The 26,626-nt window shown below is 39.0% G+C and overlaps 1 protein-coding gene across 3 annotated transcripts in view; it reads right to left on the reverse strand.

The window, feature by feature from the left end:
- Positions 1-24,589: 24,589 nt before the first annotated feature.
- Positions 24,590-26,626, reverse strand: part of SUGCT (succinyl-CoA:glutarate-CoA transferase) — a 326,609-nt gene continuing 324,572 nt past the window's right edge. For all 3 annotated transcript variants that reach the window (XM_032183117.1, XM_032183115.1, XM_032183118.1), the window contains one exon: positions 24,590-26,240. In XM_032183117.1, coding sequence (XP_032039008.1) covers positions 26,077-26,240 — 164 coding nt within the window. In that variant the 3' untranslated portion in view covers positions 24,590-26,076. The remainder of the gene's footprint in view (positions 26,241-26,626) is intronic.

Consider the following 26,626-nt stretch of genomic DNA (forward strand, 5'->3'; position numbering starts at 1 on the left):
ACACTCAATTTCCTGGCTTTCCTTGGTTTGCGTCACACCCTTAATGTTATTTCAACATTGCATTTTGTCCTCTAAATTAAATGTACAGTAGGTGTTTTGTATTTAATTTCCTTACTGTTTTTTTTCCCCTCCTAAAGGAAAAAGAATGGAAGAGATTCATGAAAGGTTATAAAACACACATTGTGTACTGGAGAGGCTGGAGTAGCTCTTCTGGAGCCTTTTCATTCTCCTGGGAAAATATGTAATTAGGTAGTTTTTTAACATGTGTATTATGTACTGAATTACATGTATTTATACATTTCTCAAAGGAGTATTGCTTACACAATAGCCTGGAGCAACTCTTTTGGAGCCAGTTGGGTCTATCATGTAATTATGACCCATTTATAGTAAATTTTGTTGTGCCTACGTAGTAGCTTTTTATTTTTATTTAAGATTAATTTCAAGGCTTGTGAATGGTGCTACAATGACAACCCTGGAGACTGCAGGCTTCTGTTTATTTTACAGAAAAGGAAAACACAGGTAATGAAGGTGTGGGCATCCCCAGACTATACCCTCCAAAGTTTACCTTATTCGTGACTGCAGGAACAACTTCCCAAAGTAGAAGGCAAATGATTCAGCTTTCTTAGCAAATTGTTATGGCAGGCTTTGGGATGAGGACAGCCATCCGCCTGGAACTGGACTAATACCAAAAAAATTATTTCACATAGGCTGCTAAGTATTTGCCATCTGCTAATCTGCAAATTATCTCATTTCATTTTCTTTTCTTATATATGAGGAACAAAAAAAAAAAAAAAAAAAAAAAAAAACTTGCAAGCAGATTTCTGTAGGCATTTATGTGCTTTGAAACAGACATAAGCACCAAATATGATTATGAAAAAGAGTATTAGTTATATCTATGTTCTTCTAACATACAGCTTTCTGAGTCTTTAAATTCTTTCTGATGTTTAAAGGTTCTATAGCTTTTTTTCCTGAAAAAATATGCATAAACAAAATGATTTTTCTCTTAAAATCATAAACAAACACCCTCCACCCCCCAAATACAGTACAGTTAAAACATGGCTTAATGTGATACTGCCAAGATAACATGGAGACAGCTGTAATGGAAATGCATGGATGGATATATTCTTAAATTATCTAAAATCCAAGGAAAATGTCTTCCTCTAAATAATAGAAACTGTGGTCATCAAGTAGTAGTAAATGAATAAATTAAAGTCTTCTTTACCTAATAGAATTGGAGCAGAAAAAAAAGTTGATATTAGCTTCCAAATTAGTTTGACACCCCCCAAAAAAAGTTTTTGTTCTTTTTATTTTTAAACAGTCCTTTTTTAACCAAAGTTTCAGAAATGTAAAAGTAATTCTGCTTTTCCCAAGTAAAGTTTTTACATGGGAAAAAAAGTTGAAAGAGACTTTTTAAATTCTCTCTTTTCAATTAAAACATGAGTTGAATTCAGCCCAATATGTGAAAAGCCTTAAAACCTTCCAAAACTCAGTTCTTGGAAAAATTCTTATACATAAAAAAGCCATCATCTCAGCCTTCTCAGGAGTAGTCAAGAACATGATATTTGGCTTCAGCTCCCCTTTTCCTTAACAGGCTGTGGTGGACAGAGTGAGAAGGGAGGCTAATGATGGAGGTCAGTATGAGATTTTATTTTATAATTCTGTCAAAGCAGCGTTTTCAGAGTATAAGTAGAAATGACACACACCTTCTCTCACTATAGTCCATCACTGAGGTTGCTTTTCTGTTTAGAAAACAGTAGCACCCCACAAACAATGGAAAGGCAGGACACATTTCCTATCTTATGCTAGGAGAATATTTCTCAAAAAGTGATCAAAAAGCAGGGAGAATGACTATAATTGATGCACTGCTACACAGGTACCACCGTCATTTTATTTTATTTGAAACAAAAAAAAAAAGTTGCATTTAGCTATGCATTTTGCCAGTTTAACACTCAGTACAGAAAGTACCTTTGAGCACAGAATACATATTTCAGTGAGTTACAGCTGACTCAAATCAAAGCTACTGAAGTACTACATGTCAATCTGCTTTCCTGAAGGCTATTTCTGTGCCTCCTTCAGCTTTTTCTCCTCAGCTCATTTTGCAATGAAGAGGTCCAAACCAAGTTTGCATGTACGTAGCTGTTAAGATTTAGGAAAGAGACAAGCTCCTAAAATATCACAGATAAATAGAGGAGTAAGCCTGGAAAGTTTCAGCTCAAAAGGTCAAAGATACAAAAAGGAATTAGTAACAGGAAATAGCAGGTGGGAACAGAAACACAGTTAAGTTTCACAGGTGATGTCATTTAGGAAGACAAATGGCTCAATAAGCAGACTACCAGGTTGAAAAACAGAAGACCAGCATCCTGGTATCATTGTGCCAGGCTTCAGGTCCCCAAACCCTCAATGCTTCAGCTCCTTTACCTGACAAATGTGCATCACGCTGCTATTCTAGCTGCAGCATAGAAGGAAGTGTGTAATCATGAGCATCATATTTAAAGGTTGTATGAATTTTTAGCAGCAGCAGGAAACCATTTAAAGTTATGAGAAGTCCCTTATCTCAGTATTGTCATTTTTGAGATATTTCTGATTTCCAATCAGAGGAGCTACTTTTCCCCTTTCAGGTTACATGATTAAAAGTCCAGTTTTGCATCCCTTTCTCACAAAAGGAACCTTATTGTTATGAAAGCCACAGAGATATGGGGCTTTGGCATGAACAGAGAGTTACTTACACAGGCACAAGCAATGCTGGAAATTCCCCCAGACCATTAAAGGACATTATTGACATAGCCATAGTATAACACCAGCATTTTCATTTTCAGCAGAAGGTATTTTTCAGGACAGAAGACCACCACCAGCTTCAGAACATGTCCTTAACCCCATACCAATGCACCTGGTTAGGGATATAGGACCAGAAGGAAACTACACAGCCATGATGCCTGAGTCTGTGGATACAGACACCACACAGCACAGTCCCTCTCATGGACCACAAAAACTATTTCTTGCCCCTGTTGCTTATGCTGGATGGCAGTTTCAGGACTTCACTATACTGAAGGGTAGAAACCACCCAATTTCCAGTTTAAACCTATTCAGGGCCAAGTTTATGCCCACTTGTTCTTATGCAAATATTGCTCTTGGGCTTAAATAGCTTTTTCCCCTCTCTGGCATTTAGCCCTGGATGTATTTATAGTGTGCTGTCAAATCCTCTCCCAACTTTGTTTTGCTAAACTAAACAAGCCAATCTCTTGTTGTCCCTTCCCATAAGATAGGCTTTCCAGTCTTTTAATAACCTCGCTAAACTTTCCATACATCTTTTCTATCTTGAATTCTACTTTAACAGAGTTATTAAAAAAAATGTGCAATATTTTAAATAAAGTTTCACAGTATTTTGGACTGTGGTACCAGTGTCACTGTTGATATATTTTGCTTCTCTGCAGCTTTGCTGTTCTCCAATAGTCACCATGCCACTACCTAGAATAGGGTGGACAGAATTAATCTTGGAGCTTTAGCCCTAGATGTGCAAGTAACATGGAAAGTTGAGCATGAAATTAAGAGGGTCTTTCCAGTCCCCTGCAATGCAGTTTCCTAACAGCTCAGAAATGCGCTCACTCACATGTGCAACAGGTCTCATTTTTATGGCCATCACTGACCAAGAGACCAGAAAGTGATAGGTTCCACCAAGGTTGACCTTTTCTCCCATGCATTCCTTCCCCAGCCATAACTGGCCACATCTCTGTGTCCAGGCATCTGCTTTTGTTTTGAAATGAGAGCAATGACAAATTGTCTCCAGGTATCAGGCCTGATTCATCCACAGATTTAGACAGAAACCAGCTTGACTTACTGCCTTCTCCTGCTACTACTGCCCTCTTCATGGGGGAACCACCACCCCTGTACTGGAGGCTGATCAGCCTTTTGCTGCTGCACTGATATTTCAAAAGCTGTGCTTGTGTCGCCTAGCCTTCCAGTATGCTTCTCTTCAGCCCACAGCTGAGCTGCAGTCGCTTTACCCTGCTCTCAGCTGCTGTGTGCCAAAACAAAACAAAAACAACAAAAAAGTCAAATAAAATAAAAATCGCACAGCAGTAGGCAGCATGCTGTTTGTGTCTCCCTAACTGGCTGTGACAGCTTTGCAAAACAAGCAGAACAACAGCAGCAGCATGCAACATGCCAATGCAGGCGCCACGTGCTACAGCAGCAGAACAAACCTGAGAGCCACCAATAATCATGCCCCTCTCTGCCCCCTGCACACCAATGCTTGAGGCCCTGCAATATTTCATTATGCTTGCAATTTTATTTTATCCCACCCCAGATGCTGCCCTGAAGCCACAGCCCAATCCAGCAATCTATCGGTGCCAAAATAAGTGCAGCCACCCACATGCTCTTAAGTATCTGATGAGCATTTAGCATGAACAAGTATTTCTTCAGGCATCCTCAATCACTAACCTTTTCAGAACATGTGTCAAGAATATGAATGCATTAAAAGGACTCTCTAGATGTGGTTTCTTACTGCTGTTTTCCCTCTGGTGCCAACCAAGGATTCTTTGCAAGGAGCTTACTACAATATGCACTGGGTAACAAGATAACATCAGGACAGTTGCCAGCCTGTGATTTTGCAGCCTATGGTTCTGAGGAGACAGATGAGGCAGACAGCTAATGCTGGACAGGGGATAACACGACAAGAAGTGATAGCGAGGTGTGGCAACATAATAGTTATCGGTAATACAGTCACTCTAGTCCACGGCCCATTTTTCCTCTTCTGTTTCAGCTCACACACTTCACTTGGACATGCATCCCAGGAGGAGTTTACACAGTACAATTTCTGCAGCATACGTACCCTGGGTTTTCCATAGATGGACACAGAGGCAGCACATCCCCCATTACCCTTGATGTTTCTCCAGGCAAAGTTTTAGGAGAAAGAGATAGAAGTCCTTCAGAAGCACCTTCCCTTTTCTGAAGGAAGTAATCCTCACATTAGACTTAAAACAAATAAGTATGAGACCACCAATCTGAGCTGCAATGTGCTTGCAGGCTAAAAATCCTTCCTTGTCTTCCCACTGATTTCTTCCATAAGCACCCCACCCTCCTCACTCATTTATACAGGTCTCTTCCTCAGAATGTAACACCTTTTCCTCCCAAGTATTTAGAAAGCTTTCCCACATTTTAATGGCTCAAAAACAGATTTCCACTAACTTGCCGGTATTCTCAAATTTGCAGCTCCAAAAGCACAGTGAGTGGTCTGCAGAACAGGTCTTGAAAAATATTTTAAGTGTATAAAAGATTAATACACAAAATCAAGGCAGAACCAAAAATATCATTTGTGTCTTGGCTGTGTCCTTCTTACTTTAGCATGGTTGGACTTCTTCAAAGTGTAACTTTAACTTTCAATTACAACATCCCTTTAATGTTTTACCCACGTTTCATCAAGTTGTGTAAACACATAACTCTCATTTTTCTTCTTAGAACACGTGAAACCGTTACACAAGAAATTCAAAGAGCCTGCTGCTCCCGCATCACCAAGTCACCAGCAGTATATGATAAGCAGAGATCATCTTGAAGTCCGAGATTCACTCAGACATTCAAGCAGGACATTAAGCACAGCACTGCATTAGCAGGAACTCTGCATTTCCACAGCACCGCAAAGTTGCCCTAGCCCCACTAATACAGACAAACACAGCTCCTAAGACAGCAATGATTAATAGAACAGCATCAGCAGCAAGTTATCAATGAAAGTAACACACTGGTGGCTTTCTTAACACACACCACAGCAAGCAAAACTGTTACGGATGCATAGGACAACGAGGGTAGCTGCTCTCCTCCCCATGTTACAAGCACTAAATGAACACTAAAATGCCACTGTGCTTGGCACATTTTATATGCTCTTAGTGATTACATACAACTCTTCAGACATACACTTTTCCAAATGCAATGCTTACAATTAAATTTAATGATAACAGGTTTGAAGTGAATAAAAAAAATCCATTTTAGGTCAAAGTAATAACAATTTGGGTTCTGAGAGTATGTATTCTGTTACTCAGAAAAAGTGGTGGGCTTCACTATTTACAGTTAAAAAAAAAAAAAAAAAAGACAGACTTCTATGAAAACAGAGCTCAGACTTCTGAGCTAGAGATGATCTTCACTGAACGAACACCTTCCAGAAACAGTATCACAGAATCACAGAATTTCTAGGTTGGAAGAGACCTCAAGATCATCGAGTCCAACCTCTGACCTAACACTAACAGTCCCCACTAAACCATATCCCTAAGCTCTACATCTATACCTCTTTTGAAGACTTCCAGGGATGGTGACTCCACCACTTCCCTGGGCAGCCTGTTCCAATGCCTCACAACTCTTTCAGTAAAGAAGTTCTTCCTAACATCTAACCTAAAACTCCCCTGGCTCAACTTAAGCCCATTCCCCCTCGTCCTGTCACCAGGCAGGTGGGAGAACAGACCAACCCCCACCTCGCTACAGCCTCCCTTGAGGTACCTATAGAGAGCGATAAGGTCGCCCCTGAGCCTCCTCTTCTCCAGGCTGAACAAGCCCAGCTCCCTCAGCCGCTCCTCGTAGGACTTGTTCTCCAGGCCCCCCACCAGCTTTGTTGCCCTTCTCTGGATCCGCTCAAGCACCTCCATGTCCTTCTTGTAGCAAGGGACCCAAAACTGAACACAGTACTTGAGGTACGGCCTCACCAGAGCCGAGTACACGGGGACGATCACCTCCCTAGCCCTGCTGGTCACACCGTTTCTGATACAAGCCAGGATGCCGTTGGCCTTCTTGGCCACCTGAGCACACTGCTGGCTCATAGTCAGCTGACTATCCACCATCACTCCCAGGTAGGCACTTCTCTGCCTGGCAGCTCTCCAACCACTCATCTCCCAGCCTGTAGCTCTGCTTCCAGGTGCAGGACCCGGCACTTGGCCTTGTTGAACTTCATGCAGTTGACCTCAGCCCATAGGTGCAGCCTATCCAGATCCTCCTGCAGAGCTTTCCTACCCTCAAGCAGATCAACACACGCACCTAACTTGGTGTCATCTGCGAACTTACTGAGGGTGCACTCGATGCCCTCGTCCAGATCATTGATGAAGATATTAAAGAGGACCAGCCCCAGCACCGAGCCCTGGGAGACGCCACTAGTGACTGGCCTCCAACTGGACTTGGCTCCATTCACCACGACTCTTTGGGCCCGGCTATCCAGCCAGTTTCTAACCCAACGAAGCATGCGCCAGTCCAAGCCAGTAAGCTTAACACACTCAAAGCTGCAGATTCTCCCTTTTGTATAGGGTGTTGTTCGGGTAGGGGAGGTTTTTTAGCCTCTAGTAAATTCATGGAAACATTAGTGAATTGATATGAATGTCTCTCTATATTTTTCCAGTACAACTGAAGTTTATTTGAAGATGCTCTCTAACTTGGTGTAGATACTTGGCAACTATCTACAGGGAGAGTTGAAACATTCTAGAAATGCTTAAGGAATGTATATTTCAAAGACATCTTCAGATCTGAACACTCAGTTCTCTGGCAAAGAACCTTTGAATAAATATTCACAAAAGCTGGGAAACTCAACATTCCAGCATGAAGCATTTCCACAAAATCATGACAACAGATTAAAGTTCTGAGACACAAGAATTTCAAATTCATGCACAGGCATCTTTCTCTTCATTCATCCTTCCTCTTAAACAAATAAATAAAGTCTGAGATTCTCTTCCAGTCTCTATTCCAGAAACTGAAACCTTATGGAAAAGAAACTTGCAGCATGCCTACTCCTATGGCTTGAAGTGTAAATTTCCATCTGGGAGAAAGAGATATTTGCTTTTATATTTTCTTAGGGTCAGTAAAAATGAAAGGTTAGCCATTAATTTAAGGGTTTTGTCTTATGTGTCTGAGTGCATGCCTTATCCTTCATTGATTAGGTCACAAAAGTAAAAGGCCTCCATGGGATTTCATGGCTTCTTCAGTTCTTGCTTCTCATCATGGGGGGAAATAAATAAATCGAGCCCTAATTCTAAATCAACAATTGCTACTGCTACTCAACCAGGTTTTATGAAAATTTTGTTAGAGAAAAATATTCCTGAAGTAATTTAACACGTTTGCTGGAGAGGTTTCAGATACCTAGTTAAGCTAATTCCTGAACTTTGTTCTACTGTATTTAATTCTAGACCACCAAACTTCTTTCCAAATTTCTCACTCTTCTATCAAGTCACACTCTCCTCTTGAAAAGATAAAGGGATAAATCATGGCCTCATGGCATGGATTTATTTATTTTTTTTTTTTCAGCACTAGAGATTTAATTGATTAACCAGAATTAATGGGAGTCAAACTTCCCAGAAAATTAGAGATGTTTTCAGCCACAGCATCCACCACTCAGCTTATGGGCATCTCCACTGAGATGAGCAGACTGAATTCAAGTCCCAGATATTAGGTACATCATATTATGGCACTTGAAATTATGGCCAACAGTTGGGAAACACCTCTCCTTTGAGATGATCAGATTTTGTATAGAGAGTTTCTAAGTTGTGATTGTTACGATGACATCTTTTGTTTTTAAAGGACATTCTGATAAAATAACTGAATGAGCTTAGATGATAAATACAGGCTCAGTAAAAATGGACCATGCCTTTAAAGTAAGTGTACGTGTCTGATAACAGTTCATAAAATAATATTGTTTTTCCTTTTTGTTAATAGAAAGAAATGTTAACAGGGAGCAAGCCAAAGACAGGAAGGGAAGGGAGGTGCCAGGGATTCTTGGGATGTCAGATTTACTGCATTTGGGCTCAGCTCTCCAGTGTGGTTTGTTCCACAGCAGACAAAGGGTAAAAAGGCCGAACAGACTGGTATGGCTGATGGTTTACAAGAAGCGTACTGAAAGAGCAGTCTAAGGCTTCGTACAATGCTCTGAATAACCCTTCATTTTCATGCTTTTCCACACAGATAAAGAGATTGAGCTTGAGCAGCAGTAGTGACAGATAGTTGCCACACCAATAGTTATCATACCAAATCCAATCTGTTTAGCTTCATTTAAACAAGTTAGTTTTCTAAAGGTTTTGTTATCCCTTGAGCTGGAATAAGAATATCTCTTATTTATATTAGTTGTTTAATACTCTCTTGTGTTATGCGCTGTGGGGTGGTATAGTAAGCGCGTTCCATCCTGAAGAGCTCACAACATAAACAAAAGATACAGGAAATACTATTATTCTTGCTTCTAGTAATACAGACCCAAGTCATAGAATGATCAAAAAAGGACTTACAGTCACAAATGATACCTGTAGCATGACTGCAATTTATTTATTTATTTTAAATGAACTCAGACCTGTCATATCCTGCTATAGCTGTCTGCCAGCAGGTTTGGTGTCATCCCTTGAGAGACTAAAGCTGCCATTGCAGGTTCACAGATCCAGTATTCTTACTGACTTAACAGCTCTCCATCAACTCTATCCACATGCAGCCCCAAGCTTATTCCAAGCATTAACATTATTCAAAGCTCCCAGTTATTCACTAGAAACATGTGTAACATTTTCCACTTAGCTCCTCTACAGCTAAGCATCTCTTACCCTTAAAATCTGGATGCTCATTTCCAGTCATAAGAATTGCTCTAGTATATTAATACAAGCCTTAAGCCATACATCTTAATTAAATCCAAAGCCTAGAGCCCTTGATCATCCCCCTGTATCTGATTATTTCACAGATCAGCCTTCACAGCGCATAAGCCAGAACTGCACATGGTCAATTCCCAGAGCTATATCTGTCATTGAAGGCCACCTGAGAAGGGAGGTGTTGACTCAGGTCACATAGGAGAAGAGAGCCCATCACGCTTGGTCCAGTGTCTCCTACCAGGCCCCTCCGAACTCCTCTTGCTGCTATGTGGCCAGTGACCTGTCTCAGGGAGCAGCAGCAGGTCTGTGCTACAGGAAGAAGAGGAACAGCTCTAGCACCTGCACAGACAAGCCCTGTGCTCAGCAACTAGTGCTTGGAAAGAACATAGGAGAGACGAATTATATATTTTCCTTTCTTTTAAGGAATATCAGTGTGTATTCCTTCAACCATGAACCCAATGTAGTAACTTGAGATGACACACAGCTAAACTCTCAGCATAAAGTAGTTGCTACATACAGGAGAAGGGGAAAACTATCCATTAGGATGGCTGACATAGCCTCAGCAACACAAACCATTTAAGCAAATTCAGTGCTACTGAGCCTCAGCAGGGGGTTTGAAGAATGCCACAAACACCATATGAACATTAATTAAGCAAAAGGTAAAGCCATAAACGTTTTAACAGTAATCACAGCACTCTGGGAGGCCTGGTTACCCACTGTGGCTGGCTCTGACCTAGCAGCTCCTTCAGGACCTCCTTTCCATCACACTGCTGCTTGAAGGCCATGATGACCTGGTTTTCCAGAATATTCTCACCATGTTTCAATGGGCACTGTGGAAATACAGATGCACATGCCACTTCCACATGCCATTAATTCTGGGACATAAAGTAACTAAGTACGAGCTCCAGCTTTTCAGCACTCAGTACCAGAGAGTCATTCAGGGAAAGTAGGTGTACATTCAACTGCTTTGGGCCTTCACTGTAGGCATGGGTAATGTCACAGTCATTAAAACTAAGCTCAGTTCCATAAAGTTCTACTGCAGACAGAATTTGATAGAAGAGTAAACCGACTGTATGTTCTATTACAGCACATAAACAATATCTTAAAAAAAAAAAAAAAAAAAAAAAAGAGAGAGAGAGAACTGAACAACTATTATATGTGTACTTCTTACAAAAAGAAAAAAAATGAGCTAGAAAAAAAATCACTTTAAAATATATTAAAGGTTCATTACACCACATTCTATTTAAGAGCAGGACTGACATAAGTGCTAGCACAAAACATCAACAAAGCAGTGCATAAATCTTTTGAGTCTGGAAAAGACTCTTTTGGTAGTTTTGATTTATTATTTTTTTTTCCTACAAAGCAACAATGTAATCGTCAAGCAAACAAAGCGAGTGAAGGAATGAATAACTGAGGGCCAGGCTTATTTTTCACTAATGTAAATGTATTCACCTCCTGGAACAATCAGGAAGTTATTCCTTTCATTTTACCTTCTGGAAGGGAAATTATTTGAAATAGTATCTTTGCATACGTATGTGCACTTGTACTCACATGCATGCATGTAAAAAGTGTTTAGACTTGTAGTACCGTTATCCATCCATCTCTGTGAACAAAGTGATGTATGGAGACAGCATTCATTTCTATTTTTGTTGTTGGGTTGGTTTTTAGTAGTATGTAGGGTAATAGTTGCTGACTTTAAGGTATGGCCTAAGGCTATTCTCTGGGATGGTGAGGAGAGGAGGGACAAAGAACAAACCCAAAGGAGAACAAGCTTGTAAAAATCTGAAAGACTTCACCCTGGCAAAAAACACTCCAGTAACACAAGCCTCAATATCAGCATGCACGTATTTTCTGAGGTATGCTCTATTGTTTTAGCAGGTCCTTAAACCCCAAGTAAGCTGCTGTGTTCATATCTCAGGCTCTAGGACTTCTCCTAGTAAGGACCTGGACTGCCTTCCTCTGATTATAGGAGAATATGAAGCATGGGAAATCTCAAAGCAGTGGGCAGAAAAGGCTTCACAGTGAAACAGAGACAGATCTTTATATAGGCCCAAACTGAGCCAGGTATGTAAACATTTGTACAGCTATAAGCTGAAGGAGCACTCCCATTGTAATCAAGAAGATCTCTTAAACACGCTTACCGTGAGGCTTGTGCTTACATACCTGGCATAAACAGAGACAGAACCAGCCACCATGGGGCCTCCCCACGGGGAGGTTTATGGTGCACACGGACAGTAAGCAACAGGGCTGCGTTTCCAAGAGTGGCTGATAATTCTGGATGGCCAATTAAGGTAAAGCTGATATTTAGAGAATCTAAAATAAACATCTAAGAAACTTAAAAAATATATGTATGTGTGTGTATTTAAATATTTACATATAAATACAATCATGCTATAAGCTTCAGGATGGCAACTCACAACTTCTAAGGCTCGTGAAGCTAACAGCATCTGCTGTTACAAACCAGGATGTAAATGTCAAATACCAATGTTTCTTAAGTGCTACTTAATTAAAACGGAAGAAAAACAGCATTCATGTATGAGTTCAGTCATTCAGGAGATTTATATGTATTCATAGCAAGAACCTAACCTGCTCTCCATTGAATCTAGCAGCTTTAGACACTCTAAGTTTTCGCTTAATGGCTCTTTATTTGTAAAAGTACCACATTTCTGCATGCAGACCAAAAGCTGTTATTATATCTATAGCCCTGGTAAGTCGGGTCTCTACTGTTTGAAGTATACCCCATACCTTACTGATACCTTCTGTAGCCCAGAGTATCATAGCGTATAAGTGACTTGTCCTACAAGACAGACCTTTGCTCTCAACAACATCCCACCAAGGACACTAATGTCAGAAGAAGAAATCACATACTCTGCATACTTCAGTGAAAGAAATATACATAGCAGTTAAATACAGTTTAGCATGACACATATTCTAGTCCCAAACCAACAGCTGTGAGTTACAGTTATCTGTGCAACAGGAGCAGGACTTTGACCAGAGTGTTTTACTGATGCTATATAAAAGGAATAGCTGATACATAACATATTGTAAAAAATATTGAATTAAATTAGAAGACATATGGAATCCAGTTGTGTGAGTAAAAACTCAGAGTTAATTGTATTACAATATATTAATAATTAACAGCTTAAATGTCAACCTGCAGTCCAGAATTTTCAGGTCAGAAGGAATTTACTACCAATCTTGAAGAACAAGATTAATTACATGCACTAAACCATTTTATGATATTATTTGACAATAAGGAAAAAAAAGTATCACATAGTCAATGAATCAATAGCAATTTTCTAAAGAAAAACAAGGTGAAAAAGAAGAAAAATACTATGTTTAGGAGGGGGTTGAAAAACAACACTCTTGCTTTCTCCATAAGGAATTAAAATTTGCTTTAAAGAATTTCTTTGCATCATCAGAATCCATACATAGTTTTATTTTCTTCAAGCATTTGTTGCTTTTTTTCTTCATAAAGGAACTGCTCCACATGCATTGTCTTTTTATTAAAAAAATAAAATCAACTCTTTCCTGATCTTTCTTTGCAGCCCCCCTATTTACTTTAGCATGGAGATTTTTTTCTGTCTCCATATACTCTTTCCAAAATCCATTCTTTATCTTAAGCAGATAAAGAACGTGTTTAAGGTACAGCACCTTCTAAACACATCACTCTTCTAAACACATTGTTTTCTGAAGGCTAAGAGATGCATCAGAAAGAATATCAAGAAACTGAACTTTCAGAAAGGTTTTGAAGTTTGATCACTTCATTAAATTGCCATTAGCAACCCTTGCAACCAACCAGAAAAAACTCTGTTGCTGTTTCAAACAAAACTTCTGGCACCTATGCTGAACTCTGTAGAGTCATGGTTAAACTCCATTAGGTTATATGGCTGCATCTCTTTGGATATCTTCTCCGAGAACAATGGTCTCCCATATTCTCACCAGTTACCAGGGATCCATTTTTGAAGCAGAAATGTACACTAATATGACAGATGTGATAGCTTCAACGAAGTATTACCATTATACCAGCATTGTCCTGCTCACTAGTATGAGTACTTTTCTAATTGTGTCAGCAGAGCAGGCAGGATTGTGGGGGAGACCAGAGTTCATGGTTACACTGCATTTAGGACTAAGAGTGGTTTTAACAAAGATGTCACTGGCTACTTTCCATAAGGAGCTTAAGTCTATGTTCTTCAAAGATTGCTAGGAAGCTGTACTGGAAGACAGGAAGTTCCTGCCTAATGGTCAGTGCTGCTGTGATGTGTACCCAACACATTGGAAAGCAGAAAACCATTCACTGGAGTGATCAGCTTGAAGAGATATACTTGGCTAAGTTCTGCAGTGTCTCTGCTTTGATTTAGCAAGAGTTAAAGGATTAGAGAAAACAAATGTCCTGTTATTTCAGAAAAGCTAATTCCTGGAACGATTGCTGCCAGGGGGACACAGCAACAAAGCAAACAAAACGGGAGAGATTCAGGGTAATTCTTTCCTATCAAGTTGGCACACACCCCAGAGATTGTTCAGCAATTCTCCAGGATCAGCAAAAGAAAGTCAGCTGTGGGAATGTAGCATTGCCATTGCAAGTATTAGCAACCTTGTAAACACCCAGTAAAAAGACTCCGAAGAGAGCAAAAATATGAAATCAGGCTGCATTCCCAACTGGTGTGAACTGGTGTAATCCCACCTACTCAAAGCCAATCTGCTTGGTTTCTTCTCTCCTGAGATCATGTTCCTAGGTACCACTGGACCTTTCAGGCTACAGTTCAGCACTGAGGAAGTTTTGCAATGTGCCTGTGTACAGAGACTCGGCAAGAATCTCTCTTTCAGACCTGGGGGCAGAAGCGTTCCCTCACTGCAGCAGGCACATGTTTTTCTCTAGAGCTATTTTTGACTTTATTACAGAAGAGGAACTAGCTGAGATAGAGCACCCTCAAACTGCCCCAGTAGCACTGTTCCACCACACTCAAAACACTGGAAGGAGTATATTTGCCCCTTATCAACAATAAAAAGGTTGCAAAGGAAGATTAGTTAACCACACATGATCTCCCTAGGCCCCACTGAGCAAAGCTGAACTCCAAGACAGAAACTGAACAGTTAAACTGCATTCCTCTCTGAGTACCCATTAAAAGAAAAGCCCTAGTCTTTAGCCAACTGAAAATCCACTATTCTGCAAAATTGAATTAAAGTAGCTGGAACAGAGCTTTTCTAAAGCAGTTTACATTAGAGATATTGCAAGAACAATAATCACAAAGCATGCTTTCTGTGAACCTTCCACATTATCACATTTCTTTTTTTGACAACAACAGAAAGCATTCAGAAAAATAAGTAAGTAAGTAAATAGCCTGAAATCTAAGGGATAAGTGCAAGGCTGCTTTAAGGGTTAAGAAACTGAAAGAGGAACAAAAGCAAAAGGTTGAAAAAAAAAAAAAAAGTCTTTTGAGTGTGGCCCAAATTCATAGTGATAAAAGTCAGATACTTTCTTGGTGACAAAATTCAAAAACACAAGAGCCAGCTTTCTCAGAATTTATAGCTAATGAACAAAACACTAGTTATTCATATAACTGTAACATCCAAGCAAAATCAGTACCTCATTATGCTGGTCAAACACATACGAACGGGAGGTCCTTGCCCAAAGAGATTACAAGGTAACTGGATAAAACAGAGAGCAGGAAGGGAAAGAACAACCACCAGTAACCCTTGATGGAGCACTTCAGCAGTGAGCTCAGGGAATACCCTTCAGGGATATGCCTCAGGGAGCAAACCACCTGCCACAAATTTCTGCTCATTTGTTTCAGGTGAGACACATCACTGCATCCTGGTATTTTCACACATATATTCTATAGCTTGGAATGGCAAGGCATAAGCACAGCCATAGATCTGCAGCACTACTAATTCTCCAGCAGTTTTTCTGTTTTACTCTAACAAGGGCATGCTATCTGTCAAGCTCAGGAGTAAAATAAATCTAAGAGCAGTTAATGCTAGCTGCTCACAGATTTGGCATGATAGAGTGGTTCAAATCACGTGGCTAGCGGCCAGCAGGAGCTGCCCTGCTGCACAGCTTAGCCTACCCCCCTCAGCTTTACCCCATCTCTATATAGCTTTACAAGGCATCTCAGCTGCATTGGACTAAATTTCAGGATGCCTTCACTTTCAAAGAAACAGAAATAAGGACCAAAACACCTTTGGGGTTCCCTGTTATCCCACAAGGACTCCCTCCTTCATCTGGTCCCTCAAATCATCACTCCCCAACCCTTCACACCCTGAGTCCTCCCTGAAAGCCTTCCTTTTTCCTTCACCAGGTGTGAGCTCTGTGGGCCCAACTGCCCCCCAGCTCACCATGCTGAGGGGCACAGGGGTCCATGCCCCCAACAATGCCACTCTCAGCCTTCCTTGCAAGAGAAGGCAGGACACTGCTGCATCTCAGGGGTGGCCCTGATATCCCCTCACCTTTGCCTTTATTCTCTCTTTTGGGGTTGGTCTTAAAGGAGTCGAGCCACTGCTGAGATACCCACGTCTCAGCTGCTCCTCTGCACCAGACACCCATGTGCATCAACAGCATAGGAAATGCAAAAGGAGATTTTTTTTGTAATAAATCTAAATATAATATCTAAAAAAGTGTCTCTTGAGACCAAATGATCTTTCACATACTTTCAGTTTCTTCCCATCTTTAAATGGTAAAAAAAAAAAAAAAAAAAAAAAAAAAGTTTTGGTGTGGCAGGTCAAAAGGTGAGTTACTGACATTAATGTTTGAAAAACAGTCCAAGTTCCTGATTTTTTTTTCCTTTGGAAACTGATGCATTTCACACTGACTTGCATGGAAACTATACTAGATTATTTAAACTGCATGGCTTGACATGGCCATGTAGGTCATTTTATTTCTCCATTTTTCACTTTGAGAGCAGATTGCAAAATTGGATATTATTTGAAATCAAAAAGAATCCTGTTTTTTTAATGGGTGGAGATGACTTCAGAAACTAATGAGCAAGGCACAAATGACGGCCTTAGCCAAGCTTGGGCTGTTTCAGATTTCTTCTATATTTGAGCATGCGAGCTTTCAATCCACTTTTCATTGGTATCTCTACTTCTTGAGTTCAAATATTTCAGTATTTCCTGGAATGCATATGAGCATTACAACTATAATCAGACTGAAATTCACTTTCAAAACATTTTGTCGTTACTGATTCCGATCTACTTTTAAGCATAGGCCAGCTTCCACATTCAGCTGTGTCCGGGAAGTTCCACGTGCACACCTTGAAAGCAGAAACAAACCATCTGAAATTAATGAGATAAGTGTGGGTCCCATCTTTATATCTGGAAAAGGTGAAGTGAAAAGTTCAAAACCAAAAACTATTTATAAAAGACTATTAATTAAATGCTGAGCCAGAATGTATCAAAGGCAAAGGAAGTAATTCCATGTGCTCCACTTGGCACTGAATCAGGCCCTTAGTTTGAAATTTTGCAGGGTGAGGAACATAGAAAAAAAACACAGTATTACCTTCTGATTTTCAAAAGGCAAAGTCTGTTGTCCACCCCTCTAGCGAAGTTTTCGAAGCAAGTGATCAGAGCACATAACTCCAGATAAGGGCACAGATCACATGGGATTGCCTAGCTCATTTGAGTGTATTTTCCAAGATTTGGATAGCTTTTGTTTGTAGCCAGTTCTTCCTGGGTTCCTCTGTGCCCAGGTGGCAGAGGTAGCTCTGCTTAATGCTCCACCCACATGTCTCTCCTTCTCCATGTGATTTCAACTTTCTGCTTAGTAAACACTATGCACACACCAGTGACTAAATCATGCAATGCCCGAGGCCTTCCATTATTGCTACTGAAATCAATCCTTTGGCTAGCCCAGGTTACTGCTGGTGCTGTCAGTCTTTCCAAGGCTGTGATCATTCTGTGATCATGGCATTAATTCTATATATCATTCTTACAGATTAAGCTACTGGAAGGATAAACCACAGAAACATATATGACAGGCTTTTCTCAGTATCTGAAGACCTGTCACCCCATGTTTCATTTGTGCACTTCTCTTTATCCTCTCCTCTCCTCTCCTCTCCTCTCCTCTCCTCTCCTCTCCTCTCCTCTCCTCTCCTCTCCTCTCCTCTCCTCTCCTCTCCTCTCCTCTCCTCTCCTCTCCTCTCCTCTCTTTCTCTTTTTCCACCTTAGACATAAAAACTTCTTTTTTTTCAATTTCCCCTAATGCTGCCAGTAGTCCTTACTGGGAATATACGTTGCAGCTAATCTCCCTAACCTTAAAGTCACTATTCCAGTCAGAAAATGAGATTAACTTCCTGAACTTTTTTGCAGCCACTGCCAGAAAGGCCAAACTCTTTTTAAAAGTTTGTGATCTGAGTTTTATATGTAAGCAATCACTAGGTACAAAGATACTATCTGTTTATACCAAAATGATCTGTGGAGGTCTTTCACAAGCCCTCTGGGGAGGCTTCACTCTGCTTCAGTAATGGGAGATTGGGAAACTGCGGTTGTTCATATTGGTTTTACGGGAAAAATAGAATGTCCTCACTTTGCAAAACAATTTAACTTCTCTGCTATGCTGCAACACATGCATTCTAAAATCAACACAATGGCTCTGCAAGACAGACAATGCATTCCATCTGTCTAAACAGAGATGGCCTCCACTATCAGGTCAGCTCACAATCTCTAGTTTGTCCTTCTGATTGGAATGTACCATATCACATATGGACAGCTTAAAAGAAGGGAATGGGACTTGCCCAGCATCTAAAAAGAAGCCTGTGGCATGCAGATTTTCTGATATCGTTTGGTTAGCCCAACAACCACTGGACCTGTCTTATTTAAGGATAAATTCTTAAAAGCTATGTGAGTCCACAGAGCTAAGATAGATCCATAATTTCAAAACCTTCTCCACTATCAATCTTCACTCCATCTTAAGAGTCGGACTTCTGGCTCCTTCTCCAATAAAGATTTTGAAGAACTGCCTTTAATTCTACTGGTAGGAAGAAGTGGGGAATGCACTTGACCAGTCCAATTAAGATAACTTTTAATCACGCAATGCTTATTTTCTTTACACTGCAAATTTTCACATCCAACTTATTCAAATGCACGGTGCATAACATGAAAGAGCAACTATTTCAATATATCACACAAAATCAGCTGGATCTCAGCATTCAGTTGCTGACTGAATGCCCAGGTGGTACTATAAACAGCCAGATATTTAAAAAATACCACTAGCAAAATCATCAGCAGTATTCATTTCCAACAGCTTCCTAAAAAAAATTCCCTGAAAAACTGAATTCCCTAAAACTGAGAGAACGGAGCTGGACAAATTCCAGGCATGCAAGGAAGCTAGTAATGACCTGCATTTTGTTCCACAGACACACATATGCATAAGAAATTTCACCAGCTCCATCACCTTTATCACAAATCTTGCTATAGCTTATTTTCTTTTTAAAATCTCATTTAGATATATAGTTCTATCATACTATTTTAGAACTCTCTTATTGATTTTTAAGTGGCTTCTGATTGTTTTAGAGTCTGATTCTGGGTATTTGAGTAATTAAGGTTGGCAATAGTCCACACTTCACACAATAAGCTACTCGCAAAAATGGTTAGGATTTCTCCTCTCTTCAAAAAACAGTTCGGTAAATGAGTCTTCTATTGATATTACATCCTGGCAATGCTAATAGTATGATCATTAATGTAATTATATATATCATATAAAGCCTCATGGGGCATTTGATTTAAGAAATACGTAAATATTATATATTATAATTTAAAGTGAAAATGAAAGGACAAGAGAGAAAGATCAATTTTAACTCTACCAAAGAAACAAAAACAACAAGAAAATAATGATTTAAATTTTCTCAATGGGAGCATAGAAAAGTATGAAAGTCTTTCCCATGGGGATTTAAAGAAATAAGGGTTTGTGTACCTGTAATGTCTCTGATTATTCTAAAGCATCTCCAGAGAGGAAATGTGTTAATAAGTTGTCTATAAGCAAATGACACAATCTGGCATATTCAAAAATATGAAAAATTCATGATATTGACTTAGGTTTAGATTTAAAGCCCACTGAAATCAATGACAGTTCCCTTTCCTTACCTTCAAAGTGCAATGGATTAGGCTTTTAATTATGCAATGTTTATAGCATAAAATAGATCTGTAAAGTTTTATAATAGTTTTCATACTATGGGATAATTGATTGCTTGGTACAGTGTGTTGGAAACCAGCAATGCACTATTAGAAAGCAGATGTGTGCCCCAAAACTCTGCAAATGCAGTTGTAAATGCAAAGGAGATAGGACAGGTATGGAATTCAGAGAGAATCCAAAGAAGACAAGACCCATAAAATCACACAAAATGGATCAGCAGGTAGGAGAGATTCTTCAAAAGCATTAAAAAGGCAAATTTGTCAATGAACTAACATTTCCTACACAATTAACATTATGGGTTCACCCACTTCACTAAGTCCAAGACAGTTAATTCTGGTTTGCAGTCAGGATCTGCTGCCATTCTATTTGGTCATGTAAGCTCTTGCCAGGTGTGCTGCTGTTACAGCTAGCATCTTTCTGCAGAGGTATGGGTAGACTTGGGCTGTACACAAGGGCTTTAGATAATTTATCAGCCTTACTTACCACACCGCGAAATCTGGAGGTCTGTGTCAACACAGATGTAACTGAATATAAGTCTCAACCAACGTTTACTCTTTGGTCATGGCTGTTCTAAAGGTCCCTTCTCTGTCTCAAGCTGTTCCCCATAAAATATGCCCCTTAGAGCACAGAGAATTCATTGAAGTGGATACATTACACTCCACAGGCAGGACCTCATAGGAGTACAGGCAGTTAGATGATGGGTTTTGTTTCTCTATATTTGAATTCAGAAAAATGGTGCCCCAGTGACTCATGTATAGTTTTGTAGTGTGACTGTTTCATGATCCCTTTTTCCTCTGGCTAGGTTGCATTTCCCATTAAATGGCATGGTGTACTCTCATGAAAAACTCATGATACATCACAAGAGTCCAGTGGCCACCTGGCCTGAAGATGAAAGGGAGCATGAGATACTCGAACTGTCACTCGCAGGAAGCTCCACAGTGGCATTTCTGAGTAAGTATTTTCACCTTTCAGCTAAAAGCCTTCACTCTTGGCTTTGGGAAATGGTTTTGATGAAAAGAAAAAAAAAAAAATATATCAGAGAAACGTCACTTTTGTCAAAAGACATCTGGTTTAGTCAGAGTTCCAATCCTCTAGGAGAAGAGAGTGTCAGTGGAAAATGTATATGCTACCCTGCATTGTTATATGAAAACTTTTAATGCGGAATTTTACCTTCTCCTGAAATGGATCTGCAAGAAATGAGAGCTACATATGTATTCTTTTACCAGGTTACACATCTTCAAATTTCTTCCTGTACTTTCAAGCTCTTTTGGACAGCTTGGAGTAGTAATTGCATTGACAAATTGTGAAATAGCTGAAGAACAGAAGCAATTTCAGTGAAGTGGGTTCCTCCTCGGCCTGCTTCCCTATCTTTTAAAAAAGCAGTGTGACGCTGTTCATTAAGTTAGATCATAATGAGGGCCTTTTAAGTAATGTAGTTTAGCATACCCTTTACGTTATGATTTTTAAGAATTTCTTATTAGCTAAGGACTAATTGGTACTTACTAATTCACTTTTATCTGTAACACTGGAGAACAGAAAGAAATAAAAGTTAACAACTTGTCCCCACCTCAACCCTTGCTTGGCCCCCCTTCAATGTTTGATGGAACCCATGCCAAAAAAGAGATCTTGTTGCAAAAGTTGCATGGGTCCTTGGCATAAGTAAACCCAGGCATTTTTCTCATACATCTGATCCAAATTCCAGTCAAAACAGAAACACACAGTAATTGAATTGATTGGTTGTCAACTTTAAAAAGGTGACTATAATTACTGTTTATCGGTGTATTTTTATCACATTGGCCAGTATCATGCAGCCCTCTGTGTGGGGAGGTTACTTGATCCTGCAGGAACTGCTCTGTGTGTTTTTTTTGTTTGTTTGTTTGTTTGTTTTTGTTTTGTTTTGTTTTGTTTTGTTTGTTTGTTTTTGTTTTTGTTTTTCCAGCTAATAGCGTTTAGCATTTCACCAGGCCACATTAAACTCAATGTACAAGCAGTTAAGAAAAGTACTGTATCTGGCACTGTTTAATGTCACTGACATGAAATGTGAGCAGCTGTGCCAGCATTCCTGAACTCTGAAAGTACTTTACCTTTCCTCTGTCTTTTGGCAATTAAACACTTTTTAATACATTTTGGGGATATAAATACCTTTTACTGCTATAATGTTATGAAAGTTGAAGGATTAACTGTGTCTTGTCATTTAGATATTTGAAGAAATTGTGCCCATTTTAATCATAGAGATGCATAGCTCCCTTTTATCTCCTGGTTCACCAGGCTGAGGAGTTACAGTCCTCCGTGAATGGCAGAGCTGCATGTTGATTTAATGAAAATGCCTTCCCCAGTTATTGAGTACACATGCACTAAAAGAGTTATTCTGACTGCTACTTTAGCCTTAGTACATTGTCATTAGACATCTTCAGATTGAGCTTTAATCTTTCAAGAAGTGAGGCCAAAACTAATTAAGATCAACAGAATCTATTTCATTGAACTTAAAAGAAATTAATCTTTATATTTTGTATATAAGTCAGGAATGGGGATATTTTCCTTTCTTTACTTCTTTATGTGTATATATATAAAAGAAAATAAAAAAATATATTTTTTTTTCTGTTCACTTTTTCTGATTTTATAAATATGAGAAGAAAAGGAGCGTTTGCCTGCATGCGCAATCAGGGGAGCCCTATCAATAGATAAGTCTTCATATGAATATGGCTACACTGGCCTTTGCACATAGGCTGGATAGCTGACAAGGCTTCTGCTAGTAACTTGTTCCTCCTGGCCACTAATCAAAAAAGACTTACTTTTGAACATCACCTGTAGGGTACCCACTGCAAGCAACCATGCAAGGACTTCTCATGCTCTCAGGCAACCATATGGGTACTCCCCAAGTGCATGGGAAGATCCTGGAGAAGAGATACCAAGAACAAGATCTGCTTAGGAGTGAGAAAAATCTGTCACTATCCATTTGCCTGTTGTTTGATTGAATTCTCTTTTGATGCACTAAAATATCCCTGAGGTAGATCCTCAGACTATATCACTACACATAACTGTCCTGACTTCACCATCTTTTCAGTCTTCTGGGTTATTTATACCTGGTGAAGAGCCATACTAGCTTTCATGGGAAAATAAATGAAGAAAATTAACTGAGGTAGCCTAAGTTTTTTGTTTGTTTGTTTGTTTGTTTTTGTTTTGTTTTGTTTTGTTTTTAAGGTCAAGTAAAGGTGATATAAGGACAATGGGGTCCTCCAGTGCAGAGAATGGAGTAAAAGAGGTCACAGGTCAGAGTCAGAACTGATGCAAAAATGAAAATCTGCCTTTCAAATAGTTGTTAAAGGATCCTGGCATACAGTTGTAGGTGGGTTCAGTTTTGAACTAGACAACAGATTGACAAGTGTCCATTTTATTTTATTTTATTTTATTTTATTTTATTTTATTTTATTTTATTTTATTTTATTTTCAATACAGCAATGTGTAAATCAGGTCAAATTGAAGCCAATCCTACTCACGCCATGGCAGCAGCAGATTCTTTTCCAATTTAAGTAGAGAGAAAAAAAACATTCATTCCAAGGGAGCTGTGCATTCTCAATCCTAACTATATCCCTCCCTTGACATTGGAGGGATCTCAGCTTATGAGGTCCAAAATCCCAAGTGATGATTTATGTCCAGTTTTGCAGGACAAAAGAAAGCCACTTTGAAATGAAAGATTGTCAAAATGTATCTAACAATTGAACTCTAGGACACATAGTCCTGAAGATTCCTGGGAAAAGTACAATAAAAATTTGTAAATACTTTTTCTGTATTTATTCATTCATTTTTAAAGGAAAATTGTACTATAATAGTAATAATAATATTATTATCAAAATAATTATTTACGGTGTCCACCAATTATCTGAAATTAAAGGGCCAAACCTTGTGAGAGGACAAAATTTCACCATCAGATCTTGGAAGGTTACAGGACTCTTTGGGCTGCCAGATACCCATCATCTTCTAACTTGAAGAATAGTTAGCAACAGTCTCTGTTTTAGTGTATGACTTAATCAAACACAGAAAAGGTAAAAAGGTATCAGGATCACTCCTATTGCAGTAAGTACTGGAAGTTAGACAATATAATGTCTCTGATTATCCCCTTAGGCATTTGATTGTCAACATACCAGAGAGGAAAACACTAAGAAGAAAAGAAAAAAGAGAAACACTTTTTGCATGTGAACCCTGCAAGAAATACATTACAAAGCTAACAGACAAATATTCAGCTGACTTAAACCAGCATTGTTACGTTAAAGTCAAAGAAGCTCTGCCAATATACTGTAGCTAAGGATGTGGTGATTAGCTATTTCCATTGCTTGGAAAAACACAGGGGAAAAAAAAAAATTGGAAATCCTTAAAAAAACCCTGAGCAATATTTTAATATAGCTTATGTATGCAGCTCTTAGAAATGGGAAGAAAAGAATTTAAAAATTAAAACTATCAAATTTGTTTGTAAATGTTATCTGAAAATACTAAATAGTTTTCATTAATAAACAAAGTTCATTTTAATACCAGATTATCCATTTATGTGAAGCTGAATTGAAAATTCTGCTTTTCTCATTAAAAAAGGGATGTTCCCCTTAGATTAAAGGGAAGGTAAACTATATCAAAACCTCTTCCAATCCAGTTTCAATTCTTCCCTTATGGTCTCGCTATTCTCAGTTCAGACTTATTTCTATATTTATTTAAGAAGTCACTCTTCCAGGATCTCATGATGTCTTTAACACACAGACAAAGTATGGAGTTTGGTGCCAAGAATGTAGTACAAGTCAAAAAAAATAAAAATAAAATAAAATAAATCTGAAAATCAAAACAAAACAAACCCCAAACACAAAAACACACAGAACACAAGCAAAGAAATGGACCAAAACACACTGGGCTTCAAAAATGAGCAACCACCACATAGGATTCCACTCCAATTTCATAACATAATAACCTCTTTTCTTCTACCAGAAGGTAATACAGAGTTGTGAAGTTCAGATATAGTGCAGAGGATGTTACTTGTTATATTGAAAACAAAGTGACAAGCTAGTTATAATGCCAGGACTTTCTGATACATTAGGAAAAATACAGACATGATTTGCTGAGCATCAATTTGAGTTAGTTTTATTTAGTTCTAGAAATAGAAAGGCTTTGCCTCTCTCCTGGGGTGCATACAACAAAGGTTAAGCCCTTCCCATACACAGTTTACATTAGCTGTAAATTATATGCTGGGGTAGAGGAGCATGGCATTTCTACTGTGAGTGAAGTACTGCCAAATTGGTTTGTTCAGGGGAAAGCGGTATTTTCCTTACTATTTTTCATGGATCAAATTCTTTCACCTTCTCACAATATGTGGAGCCTTACTCTTAAGTGCAACCCTTTTACAAGATATGATGTTACTAACTTCGAGGTAGGTTTGTCAACTCTAACCATGCTTTAATCATGGGGGTGGGACCAAGTCAAAAGCTTTGCAGATTTTATTTTTATTGTATTTTAACTATATTTTCTTCAGAGTGAAAGGCATTTTGGATGGGAATTAGAGTAAAAGATAGGGATCAGTACCTACCCACAGAACCAGATTAAAAACTTGGGCAAGTTCTGGTATTTGACATTCAGCATGTGGTTTTGTGTGGATCAATGTTTAATTAATAGCACCCAGGGCATTCTTGAATAAAATTACAAAAGACTATTCAATCATAGTTCATCTCTCAACCGGTCTTGGAATAGGCTCATTTCATAACTGAAGAACTTTGCCAATTCCAGCTTATTTCTACTAACATGCTGGGATTGGGACCATACAATGTAATATAAAGACCTACCAGTAATAGGTAATACCAAAGAACAGAAGTGAGTTTTGCAATGGTTACTCTACCCTTGATTTAAAAGAGAGATGAACAAAGAGTTCATAACCAATGATTCTGTTCAAAATCATTCAGATCAACCACCAATTTGTACACGGCTGATTTTCTACTAAAGTAACTGTGCAAGCCAGCTTTCTACAAATGGAGAGTTTAGTACACATATTTCTAAGGTTCTGCTTCTTTTCACTAACATGATGTCTTCCTGGGGACAAACATTTAGGCAATTACTGTAATTATGATAAGAACTCCATTTCCCATACGATGTACTGAAAATGAGTAGCCACAGAGGACCATATAATTACATTTACCCCTACCCTCCAAGAAAATCTTTCAGTCAGACAGTATGAGATTGTTTATTTGATACATCAGTGTTAAAATCATACAAATACACATGGAAGAAAATTAGGAATTAAATTATGTCTTCTCTTTGAGTCCCATTAGGGGAGCTGAAGGGAGCAAAGAGAGGACAAAGCTATGTGAACTCAGTGTGAAGGAATGTATCTAATGTTCCTTATCTGACCTCATGCTGAGCCACAGCACCAGTGTGGAGCAGTTCTTCTATGGCATTATCCTCATACCCCAGCATGCCCTTCAGTATCTCCACTGTATGCTGTCCAACAAGTGGAGGTGGTTTGGGATGTGACACAGCAAATTCACTGTATCTGACACCTGGTCCTGTAAAAAAAAAAAAAAAAAAAAAAAAGAAGGAGGGAAATTATTTACTATCTATATTAATATTGAAATGTCCATGTTAGTTTAAAGAAAAATATCGCATTTTCACAAGTCTTATCACAGTGTTTATTTATCACAGAAATGTTATATTCTAGAATTATATACTAAACAAATTCCTGCTGACAATAAAGTATTAATAAGCCAGTTTTACGTAGTACAGCCAAATGCAGAATTGCTGCATATTTGCCCAACTTTAAGAAAGTCTTCCCATTGCTTCCAGTTGTATGTATATCAGGTATTCTGAGTCATATTAAATCCCAGATCTACTACTCCCTGCTTGCTGAACAACACATGCCCAACCCACAAAATGGGATGTGCTGCAGAAATCC

The sequence above is a fragment of the Aythya fuligula genome, chromosome 2 (assembly GCF_009819795.1).
Source record: "Aythya fuligula isolate bAytFul2 chromosome 2, bAytFul2.pri, whole genome shotgun sequence".
In the NCBI taxonomy this organism is placed as follows: domain Eukaryota; kingdom Metazoa; phylum Chordata; class Aves; order Anseriformes; family Anatidae; genus Aythya; species Aythya fuligula.